Source organism: Ammospiza caudacuta, chromosome 4 (genome assembly GCF_027887145.1).
Source record: "Ammospiza caudacuta isolate bAmmCau1 chromosome 4, bAmmCau1.pri, whole genome shotgun sequence".
In the NCBI taxonomy this organism is placed as follows: Eukaryota; Metazoa; Chordata; class Aves; order Passeriformes; family Passerellidae; genus Ammospiza; species Ammospiza caudacuta.
This window is the reverse complement of record NC_080596.1, coordinates 56,213,345-56,225,713: the sequence shown is the minus strand read 5'-3', so window position 1 is coordinate 56,225,713 and position 12,369 is coordinate 56,213,345. Positions and strand designations below refer to the sequence as shown.

The 12,369-nt window shown below is 39.3% G+C and overlaps 1 protein-coding gene across 1 annotated transcript in view; it reads left to right on the top strand.

Annotated features, from left to right (window-relative positions):
• The first annotated feature begins 692 nt into the window (after positions 1-692).
• Positions 693-12,369, top strand: part of DTHD1 (death domain containing 1) — a 62,648-nt gene continuing 50,971 nt past the window's right edge. Inside the window, 1 exon segment of the mRNA XM_058804333.1 lies at positions 693-791. Coding sequence (XP_058660316.1) covers positions 693-791 — 99 coding nt within the window.

The following is a 12,369-nucleotide window of genomic DNA, read 5'->3' as shown; positions in this document are numbered from 1 at the left end:
GAGTGTAGTCTTTGAATTATAAGTTTCAAAAGCTTTTGAAAGCTTTTGACACTTTGCACCTCCCACTGATAGATGTGGGGATGGTACTTCGAAGATCATTTGTCTCACTGTTTGTTAGAATAACAGGTGACTTATTCTAACATGGGAGGAAAAAAAAGCAGAGATGAAATAATTTTAAAATCTCTAAACAATAAAATATAAGAGATAACAAGCACATTCCTGAAAGAAAGTAATTCTGAAAATCCTTTTGTAGTGTTAAAATGTTACCAAAGCAGAGAAAAAAGGAATCTGCACAAGACCTTACTATCACCTGAATTAAAATATTCCTCCTACAAAATAGTTCATTTTCTCAGTATAAAATAATCAAGGCTACTTCCACTTTTCTTGAAGGAGCTCACAGACCCAGAAGGTTTTGAGGGATAAAGCATTAGAAAGATTCCAGCTAATATTCAGAAACACAGAAGTGTTCACACAGCTGGGTTTTTATTGAGAGCTCAATCTCTAAAATGTTTGACCACCAAAAAGATGCTCTGGAAATGTCACTCTGCTGCTACAGCTGCTGTTGCCAAATCATACAGTAATGAGGATTTACTCTGAGATTCTGTGATTTCTGCTATAATGAATGATGCAGGCTAAATCTACAGCTGCAAGCAGGAATTATCATAAGAAATGTTCAAGAGGAAAGGCGGGAGATGCAGGATTACACAGAACACGAGAAAAATGCAGATGTTTTTGAAACCAAACCATGGAGGATAGTTACAGAGATTATTGCAGCATTGTCAGCCTCAGGGGTATGTGCACTGGGAGAGGCTGAAATCAAAAATAGTCTTTCTTCTCTCCCATATAGCAAGTAGGTGCTAGACGGGCAACAAAGACAAAGTAGCTGTGGCAACAAGAAGTCAGCAAAGAGAGTTTTCAATGAACACTCCCATTTCAGCCATCCCAGGCTGAAAGCACAGACAGCTGCAGCCTTTCCTCAAGGAGATGGGGGAGGATGCTGCTGTGATCAAGGCTGGTTTGGGGATCACTCTGGGAGTCCCCATGCACTTTCAGCTCCCCCAGGTTCTCTCAGAGATGTCCTGCCCCAGGCTCAGTGTTTACAGTGGCTCTGTCTCCAGAGGGTGGATCTGAGAGTCTCACCTTTGCCAGGAAAGGCTGCTTAGGCTCCTGAGGCAGATGCTGAAAAGCCTGAGCTTCTTTTGCCAGGGACCCTGAAATGTGTCCCACTGCTCAGGGAATGGTTTGCTCCTCCCAGGACCATGGGGCACCCATTTCTGTCCTAATGCACCAAGTCCTGCCCCTGTTCCTGTGGAGACCCCTTTGCCTTGCACCCAGCAGATCCAGGCCAGACTGTCCCCCCTACTTCCACTGCATTTGTATTTCACACCACATCTGAAAGAAACATGATGGGGCATTTTTTGAAAACCTTTTCCTAGAGTCTATTGCCCCATAGGAATGCTGTTTGGGAAAATGAGGAAGATTTCTTTAAGATTAATCTTTCACTGCTAGATTTGGTTAGGATCTCGTAGTGATAGAAATGATTTTACTGGAGCTCCCAGAAGACTAAATATTTTATACTGTCCTGGCTTTCATGAGGAAATGAAAGACTGAGCTTCTGGAAATTTCAATGAAAACTAATAAAAAGAAAAAAAGAAGATAAAATTAATTAAATGCTATTAATGTATGACTTGTGAAGTTGACCTATTATATATGCATTACTGTTTTGCTTCAATATGCTGGAGAAAATAAATTTGAGTTGTTTACCTCATCTTGCTACAAGTCCTTACAATAATAGCTGTAGATAATTCACAAGCTTAAATTAAGTAAATGAATTAATAAAAAGCCCCAGAATTTTCATATTTTCTGATCAATAACCTTTCAGTCCCAAATTTGAAGGTTGAAGGGATGAAAGATTTTTACTTCCAATCTTGAGTTTCTCTTTGGTATTCTCTATAGTATTATGAAGATATTTAGCTATCTTCATTGTAATAGGGTCATTCAGAGAGGGGAAAGGGAAAACCAAAATCTAAAATGAAAAATGGAAACTTAATTCTTCCGTAGCTTCATCTTAATTTTAATTTTAGTGAAAATTCACTTGAAGTGAAAAGAGTTGTGTCATTTCTAAAGCATTTTAAAAGTTTTGAGTAAAATTTTATTCCATTTTCCTCTGATTAATCGTGTAGTTTGGATTTAATGTTTCCTCAATCTTTAGTTGCTATCTGTTCTTTTTTAAATGATCAACACTTATTTGATGATGACTTCTGAATGCTGATTACTTTTTGAATGATTAGTTGATTAAAAGTGAATTCTACAACATTACCTTTAAAAATTCTTTATCTAGACTGTAAAGTTGCTCAGACCATAATCAAGGCATGCATTTTCCAAAACCTGTCTTTATTAGGAAGGTTTCCAAACTTTCTGATCTACTGTTCCTCTGTACTTCCCAGTGTAAATTGAAAGGGGTCCCTCTGTGTTCAAGTTCTTTGGTAGTTAAGCAGTTTTCAGGTACTTTTTCTTCCTACTTTTTATAGCAGAATTTAAGCAGCTGAATGTGCAAGATTTCCATTCAACACAGTATTTACAAGTGGGATTATTGTTTCTCTGTCAACCTGGACTAGTGTGAAAGCAGGCTACTAAGTATTCAGGAATAAAGAGAGTCATGAAGGGAGACCACATAGATGTGTCTGTTCACTCTCAAAACATAAAAGGTGAAAACTGGATGTGATCATCCTCCAAAAATATAGGAGGATAAGAAGTGTTTATATTAAAGGCTAATATTGACAGAGGAATAAACAGATAAAAAGATACCATCAATACATTGTGAACATATTTAAGCTGAAAATAAGATGAAATTATTAAGTGTTAGAGCATGGAGAGTCTGGTCTGATCAATGCAAAAGGAACAAGATATTAATTAATTTGAAGATAGAATAGGTGCAGAATAATCCCTGTTATGCTAGAAATTTGTAGTTGTAGCCCAACAAACACACAAATGCCTAACAGAAACTATATGGTATGACTGTGGGAATGGAGTGGGTGATGTGATTTCCTTTTCCTGGTTCTGCTGCAATTTCAGTCACAGAAAAAGGCAATTTCAGAAGTGCCTTAAACCATGTATCTTAGTTAGGGTCTTCTTAAAAGCATTGTCCAGGCCCAGAAAAAAAAATCTTCCTTTAAAAAATGGTGGGACTCTGTGATGCCTCCCACATTATAAACAAGTATTTATCCTGTTCCTCCCTAGCTGCTGAACTTTATTTTCAGAGGTCACAGAAGTGCTCTCTACAAAGCAACCAATCCATGAGTTTCCCATGTAGGTCCTCCTCTCTGCTCCCAAGCTTTGTCTGGTCAGAAAAGGAAAATCTCCCTGGCCTCCCAAGCACCTGGAGGTCCAGTGAGAGAAATCACTCTGCTGCTGCAGAGTTTCTGGAGATCCTCAAGGAATGGCCTAGGTCATGGGATTCATGTGTTCTCAGAACTTTGCATGGCCAGAAAGAAATGCTTGTACAAAGCCAGTCAGAAGTGTGAGCCTGAAACCTCTGAAATTGCTCAGGTGGGAGAAGAGGGAACGAGTGATGGGGAAGGGATAGGGAAAAAGCACAATACAAATACAGCTTCTATTTATCTTTCTGTTTTGGGGCTGCTGGAAAGTTTTTGAGGCATTTTAAAATCCTAGAAGCAGCTGTAGTTTATGTGCAGAGTGTGGGTAATGGAGTCAGGCTTCAAGACAGAGCCATTGCACGGCTGCCTGGAGCACATGGTAAATATTTATGGACATGCCAGTCCAGAAGCAGTGGCATTTCCAGGTAAAAAAATACCACAATGAGCATATCTTTATCAAACAGCTCCAGTAATAACCTTTAGTAGCCGCTTTGTGCTCATTTCTTTTTTTCTTTCATGAATTTTTATATGACTTTCAGTGTTTTGTCCTCTGGTTTGTAAAGGAAAATTGACAGTTCCACAATTATAAATTGAGGAACGAGGCTCTAAATTTCCATCTTAAAAGAGGTAAAGGATATCTAGAAACAACTCAAGGTGTGTTCCTGTGGGGCTGTTATTTAAAGACCCATTTTTTTAATCCTCTTTTCTCAAGATAGAACATCTATACAGAGTTAAAACATAGCAGGTCCTTCTGTGATAAATCTTGATCAGGATTAATGAAAATAGAGAAATGCTGCATTAATCTAGATTCTTCCCCTTCTCCTTTATAATAGTATATTTATTCTTCTGTTTTCATTAAATATTCTTCTTTTTCCTTCCGGCAGACAAAACAGTAGCACATTCCACAGACAAAGTGTGTAGGTGCGTTGCCAAGGACACCAGTTTCAGACATAAATTGCTTTTGAACCACAGACCCTTTCATTGCTCTTTATTGAAGGCCATCTGTATGTTGTTATGTTAATTGAAGGTTTTCAGCCAACCCCCTGAACACAGGGATTCGGTGTGTGAGCAAACACCCAGGTTACAGCCTTTTTCACAGGGTGGTGGCATTAAGTTTCACTGCAAATGGGTGTGTCCCAGCACAAGTTAAGGTTTAAAACAAATTTTATAAAGTAGGACAGAAACTGTTCCTGAAACAGTAGTTCCTTAAATACTACTAAAAGGGAATTATAGGAAGCTGGCAAAAAAAATACAACTAATGATTTCATCTTATTGATTAAGTGTACACAAGAGAAATAAAGCACAATGCATTGCCTGAGATTGCCCACTTTTCAAATTACAATTTTATAGTGGTTGCCTAGAATCAATCCTTCATCATTATCAATTTGATCTTTGCCTTTTCCTAATGAAGGTGGTGGAGCTTAAATGAGTTTCACATTTGCTGAACTTTGGACTATTTTACAAAAAAAATTGCCTGACAATATGAAAACATCAGTCAGTTGGGAAGAAAGTTCCTTTTGCTTTGCTATCAGCCTTGTCCCTTGACATTGACTGAAGGTAAAAATGAGTCAGATTTTCAGGGAAATAGTGTAATTGATGATTTTATGAGTTTGCAGTGGCTTCTGCCATACTAAGACTGTTGATCTTTGTTTTGTTTTTTTTAGTAGTATAATCTGTGTCTGGTTGGATCCAATTACAAACTTTCAGGTACGTCAACCACATGGCTTTTGCTCCTTTTATGTTCCCAAAGACACTTTTGATGCTCAATCAATTATAAACATTATAATATTAATGGTTTAGCTGCAGAATGCTGCAGTTTCAAACACCAACGTCAGAAAGAGGTTTAATTAAATTATTTAAGTCTATCCATCCATCCAGCCCTCAGACCTGAGATACTATTTTTTGGGCAAAAAATGCCTGAATGGCTGACAGCGGCACTATACAGATCAATATCCAATATCCATAGAAGAATAGCACTCCAAAAGAAACCCTTAAATTATGGCAGCAAAGAAGGGATGGCAAAATGCACAATTCTTGCATCTGATACCTAGTTTTATGTTTTATGAGAACTTCATGTTGATTTTGAACATTGATGTCTCTGTTCTCTTAAACACTTGTGGAAATTCAGAGCAGAGATCCAAGCTGATCTCTCAGCAGCTGATAACCCACACCAAAGACCAGGGCAGTTCTCTCTGGCTGTGGAAGTCCAAGCACCAGCCTCAACACGTACAAGCCACATGTTGCTGAGGGCAGCCCATTTCATAAAGAACACAATTCCCTGGAAATGAGGACTATGACTAAAAATAGCCCAGAGAAGCAGATCCTCTCTGAAAATGACCCCATCTTTTTTTAACTTGCATTTCCCATGATCTTGAGAAAGCCGTAATGCTGGCCTTCCAATCTGTCTTTGAGGTGAGATTGCAGCGCAAGCTCTGGTAAAGCACATTGTTGGGTTTCTGTTGTGACACTCAGAGACAGCTTGTTCTCAGCAAACATTTGACAGTTTTCTTTTTTTGTTGTCTAAACTGATCAATGAAACCAGGCAAATTATATAAAGATATTTTAAATACTTCTAGAAGAACTATTTTATATCTGAGGGCAATAAATAACAGGACAAAGACTTTTTGCTCACCTTGCAGGACTTGTCCAGACCAGAGACTGCAGGGTGTCTCAGCCCCTGCTGATCTCTCCTTCCTGCAGCATTTGGCCCTTGATCCCCCAAGTTCCTACACCCCATAACTGCAGTGGGCAGTGTTCTGAGTGCCCCAGGCTTTCAAACACTCTTCACAAAGTTACCTCAGGGCAAAGTGCTCTGCAGTGTGAGGCACAGAGGATCCCCAGACATTCATTTTTCAGCCTGTGTTGTAACTAAGTCCCTGGCAGGTTGAGTTCCTAGCCAGATACTCTTCAATAAAAATTTGGCTCATCTCTCCAAAGAGCTGATTTGAGGCTCTGGTTACTGGGCTCTGTATTGGTGTCTCTGCTTCTCTTTTCTTAGAGCAAAAGTCAGGGAATCTCAGTGATAAAATATCCAATCCCTACCCTCCCACCAGGATACAGAGTATAATAGGAGATTCAAGTTAATAAAAGATAAGGTAAATAGAAATATCTCATACTTGGTAGATAAGGGAAAATGACTGCAACAGACAGAATAGAAAATAAGGAAAAGAGAATATCACAACACAACAATAGGATTTCTGGTGTCAGAATAAGAAAAGGTGCTGGGCTGGTAGATTGTCAGCAGTGCATGTGCATCCAAATGTCTGTGGAAGTCAAAAGGGGAATGAGAACATAAGGGAGAGAAAATACAGTATTTGAAAGTGTTGAAAGATAAAAATATATGTATTAATGTACATGATTACTGGGGAAAGACTTGCAGAAGTATCATTTGGAAAGGGCTTATAAAGAATAAAAAATACAACAAAAGGTATGCAAAGTTACTTTGTGTTTCTGGAGTATCTTGGATAAAACTGTATAAAATATACAATTACAGAAACTTGTTTAACCTTGTATAACTTTTTATGTGGGTATTGTCATAGAGATTACATCTTTCATGTGCACATGGAGAAATCCTATATTTCAAATTATTTTTCAAATGAGCTGTTTGAAAAGGAATTTTGAAATAATAAGAAAGAAAAATGCTAGCATTTTACTCAGCAGAGATGAAGTCTGAGGGATTTCCCTAATTCACACCAGTGAAAAGCATCACCTGCAGAGCCATGCTTAACTCATTTGATAAAGCAGAACTCCCTGAATAAATGGCTCAGCAAAGCTGGGTTGGCTTAAACTATTAAACAAAGGAGATGAATCACCAATGATACAGCCATAAGGAACAGAACAAAAGAAACACAGAGATTACTTTTCAGGAAAAAAGTCATGGCGACATAGGCATTAGTCAGTCAATAGAAGCAAAAGAATATTCAGTAAAAATTAGACTGTAAAATACAGTAAATGATCTGAAAGTGAAATCCAGCCCTTCTGCATTGGCAAGGAGCACAGCAGAGAAGAAATCTCTTTTCCAGCTCTGGTGCTGTCATTCCTGTGCTTTCCTTGCCAGTTTTCTTTAGCAAACCGATCACACTCAGCAGCTAACACACATCTTGCATGTCCTCTTCAGTTGAGCTAGAAACATGACAATGTTTATCTGTGAAAATCCGTATTTTCTTTTGTCCTTCCAAGTCTTGTCTTTTCATAGCGTTCATCACAGTAAAATTTAAGCCTTCCTAAAGTGAATTAGATCTGTATCACATGAGCTTTTAATATTTGCAAGTAAAACAAAATAAATCACTGTGATATTTTCATAAATATCTAAATCTCATATCTAAATATCTAAATATCTAATTTTCATCTATCCCCAGCTTCTGAAGAAAAGTAAGAAGCTTAGAAATAATTGGTAATATTATTAAATTAATAATTTCTGGGCTTTTTATATCAATAAAACAAACAAAACACAACAAAAAAGTTAAAATAAGTGATTTTTATTTTTAGCAAAAAAACTATAAATACCTTGCTAATCAACTAAGACAGCTAATAGAGACTACATCAAAATGTATCCATCTCCCTTACTTGGGGCTTATTCTTTTAATTTCTGTAGGAAAATATAAAAACAAATGTCATGTGCAAATGTGTGTACTTCCTCTAACTGCTCAAGTAAATTTTTTCTTGCTCTTTAGCTCTGCATAGTCAAAGCAAAGTGAATGCCAACTAAGCCCATTTTCCTATTTTATGATTCCACTTTTACAACATGGTGCAAATAACCCAAATTTTCCTCCAGGAAAGGAAGCACAGACTGCCACATAAGATTTTCCCCAGTTTCTCCTCCTGGCCTGAAGTCAAACTTCACCTCATGAGTCAGAAGTTCTTCACAGATTAAATTGTTTGGCATTTGCTTGAAAAGAGACAGCACAAACCAGTAGGGACTATAGAAAATCCAATGACAACAGCAACAAAATTCCTTTTTGAGACCTCTGTTGTGATATTGCCTGGAGTTGCTATGTTGTTTTTTGGGGACTTCTAATTAGTGCTGAATCCAAACTTCTCATGCAACAAAGTCTTTGTACAGCTAGAAGAAAGTCTACTAGCTGGCTCTCATTTTGACCCATTCAGGGACCTGCTTGTCAGAGTCCTCTAAGGTACAGGCCTGGAGGGAAGCTGGGTCCCAGTGATTTGGTTTGTGCTGCTATTGAAAGGGAGCTCAGGGGGCTGAAGAAATGTGCCAGGAGAAATCTCATGACATTTAATGAAGAGAAATAAAGAATCCTCTCCCTGGGGAGAAATAGCCCCTTTTACCAAAGCAGGCTGGAGGCCAGCCAGATGGAACAGCTCTGCAGAAAAGGGTCTGAGCAGAGAGGCTGCTGGGCACCAAGTTGATCATGAGGCAGCAATGCACCCTCACCCTTACAGCCTCAGAAATTCTGTAATTTTTCATGTTGACATGTTTGCACATCCTCGTGAAACATTTCATGTCACATTTTCCTCAGACTTACTAAAAATCTATCAGGTGCCACTCCTGCCAGCTGGATGAAGCATTAGGCTAAAAACAAGAGGGGACTTTCACCCATTCTCTTGCGCCTCTTTGTAGCCTGAATGTGAATCTGTGATGGTCCCACCCTGGTTACTCTGTAATGCAGGTCCTAAGCACCACAAGCATACGAATTAGAACATTTGTAAGTAAAATATGCTTGGCAGAAACATTATAATGATGTGGACTGATCAAAAGATGACTTGCATTGTGCAGCTGAGAATACTGCAATTCAAGAGAAATTAAAGTCTTCAAAGTTGTGACTGTGCTGCTTAACAGATGGGCTTCTTCAAAGATTCATTATTAATCTAACAGAAACTATAAATACCAGAGTGTGAACTGAACAACCAAACCACACACCTGCTGGTTTAAATCCATCAGGAATATGATCAGATCTCTGCAGCAAGGGCAACGGGGGAAAAAAACCAAACTGCCTGTTGGCTAAAGAAAGCAATATCAAGCACCTTATCTTGATAGGTGAGACACAATGGTTGTTTTCACCATATAAATGATTACAGCAAATGGGATACAATTAAATTTCATTACATTTTTAGAGAAAGAAAAGCATGAATGACAGCACATTTTTACACAGAGGTTGTCATTCTTGAGAACAGAGAATCTTTAAAACCTGTGATTAACCTCTGGAGAAAAATTTCATCCTTCCTTCCCTGCATAACTCATGCCTCTGCTTCTGGTACTCAGATCACTTGTAGAAAATGGCTGCTTCTTTTAGGTTTGAAAAATGCAAAGCAGAAAAGGGAAACATAGAAAGGCTGTGTAGCAACACAGCATTTCCAGATATACCAAGGGTAGATAAATGCCAGTTAACAAGAAAAAGTGAATATAATAGGTTTCTTCAAAATCACCTCCTGCTTTGGGTCTAGAAGAGCCCATCCTGACAGCCATGTTGCTGTGGTTGCCCAGCTGTCAGTATCCTCACTACCTAAATGAGCACCAGCTGCTGCCCTGCATGTGTTGAAATCTCACCATCAGTTGTTATTAACCTCAGAAACAAACCCCTGCACTCAAGAACACAAAGAGTAAAAGCAGCAGAACAGTCGTGTAGAAAGTTTGTACTGGACCTTCCTGTGAGTGGACATGGAGGTTTTTGACTAAGAAAGGCTTGGAGCTGATGGGACTGCTCCGAAAGCAGGCACAGTGATGCCAGCCCCCTGCTGGGCTCTTTGCTACTCCCCTGGACAAGGAGTGAAGGTCTGTTCTTCATCCTGGAGGAGAATCTCCCTTTGGCAGCAACTGCTGCTGAACAAGAAATTTTTCAAAATTACTCTGTGTCCCTTGCACTCTGTATTTGCAGGCACAGGAGCTGTGGCCCTTGTTGTTCGGTTGTCCATGTGTGGTTCCATGCAGCAATAATCTCGATCATGGGCAGCAGGCACAGAGGAAAATTACTTTCACTTCTGCTCAGCTCTCACCCCACGTGTTTTTGACTGCTGCACTGTATAATTTCATTTAGTAGAGTTCTCCTGTGCAGTGATCTGCTGCATTTCATCTCTTGGTAGCATGCTGGAGATTAGACTTAAATATTTTAGTTGAGGTCTGGTAGGCTTCACTTTGTTTTCTCTTCACCACTTTTTATCTGTTGTAGCTCCTGCTTTCATTCCTACAGCCTTGCTACGTCACGGAGTGGTAGGCCTCACTCTCCTTTGAAACCAAAAGGGAGTTACCTAGAAAACAAATTATGGCTTTCCTTGCTCATAATGAGTCACCTCTCACTCCTGAAAAATAAACAAAATGTAGATTTTTGTCTTCATCTCTGAGCTGTGTGTTATTCCAAGAAATCCAGCATCTCTGCCTTGTCCATCCAGCACAGCAGCTCTGGGAGTCTCCTGGTGAAGCTGGGTTTCCTTATGTCTGCAGTGCACAGAGCAAAACTGTCCCAGCTCTGCACTACCTACATTTTAGATCACAGGAGACACAGACAATGTGTAATGCAGATGCAGGCACAGCTTCTCTAAGTAATTTAGGTTAATTCCACAGCTGGGATCTGGAGGAGCCTGGAATTACACAGATTTTCAGTGTCTGGGCACAGAAAAGTTCAAGTATGATAACAGAGGGGTCCTGCACACAAACACAGCTCATGCTTGAACTCAGCTGAAGATACCAGCCTGGTGTTAGGCTGAAATGGCTCCTTCTTGCTGAAAGGCTAAATTCTCCTGGATAATTCAGCATTTCTAATCTAAGCTTTCTCACATCCAGATGGTTAACAAGCTTACTCCTTGATGGATGTGAAAGACCACCCAGGCATCCTCTGTCACCTGGGACAAGAAGCCTCTTGGCTTTGACTGTCCAGCTGTAAAATAAAAATAAATTGCCCTTTTCTGTGAGGTCTTGTAAGGATTGCCACATTGAAAATATTTATATACTCAATTAATATGGAATATAAATATAGTTAATGGAAAAATCATATTTGGTAATATAAGTAAAATTACATTTAAATGCTGCCCTGATTCAGGTGCAGACATTGAAAATTCACAGAAACATAGAATATTCTGAGTTGAACAGGACCCACAAGGATCATCAAGTCCAACTCTTACACAATTGGCCTGCACAGGGTTTAAACCCATGACCTTGGCATCGTGACTTTCATGCATCATGACCCATGACCTTCATGCTCAAACCAACTGAGATGGCCTCAGGGCCATTTAGAGGTTTATATTTGATTTTGTAGCTGTCTGAGAACAAATTGTCTCCAATCCCTGAGGTGTGGAACCCAGCCATGGTGGAAGTGCTCTGACTTCACCCTCCCACCTCTACCATGACTGTTCACATTGGTGTTCACATAACTCAGGCTCTGCTGCTGCACAGGCTTTGGCAGGAATCCTAGAGGAAAACAGAGGCTGCCATTTGACAGGGAAGAGAAGGATGGTAAATTTTTGTGTAACATATATTTCCACCAAGACCTGTCACATCCCAGTCGCCATCCCCATGATGTGCTTTCTCTGGCTGACACCATCATTCTGCTCCCTTGCCAGGAGGAAATGTGCAATAAATAAACATTAGTCAGATTTTTTAGCTAGGGTTTTAATTATTTAATTATTTTTTCTTTGAAAGAGCTTTTTCACAGTTCCCTATGCTCATGCAGGGTTAAGGTTATCACAAGTGTGGGGAAAAAGAAGTTTTGTGCAAATTGTGTAGGCAGGGAGAGCAAATGAAATTGGCTGTTTGAACTCAAAGCTGCTCATTACTTTGGAGGAGAACAAAATAAAGGCACATGAGGAAAAAGACCAGAAGTTCCTGAAGAATGCTGTGTACATATATCCTCCAGAGCCTCCTCCAGCACCTGGCTGGTTATATTTGGAATGTGAACACACACTGCTTTCACTGGAGAGAAAAGGTAAAATGACAAATTAATAAATTAGCAATCATCTGAAGTTAAAAATTATTTTTACAGAAAAGCAAAGATCTATTCCTCTGCTTCACACAAAAATAGACCTATGAACCTGAAGAGAT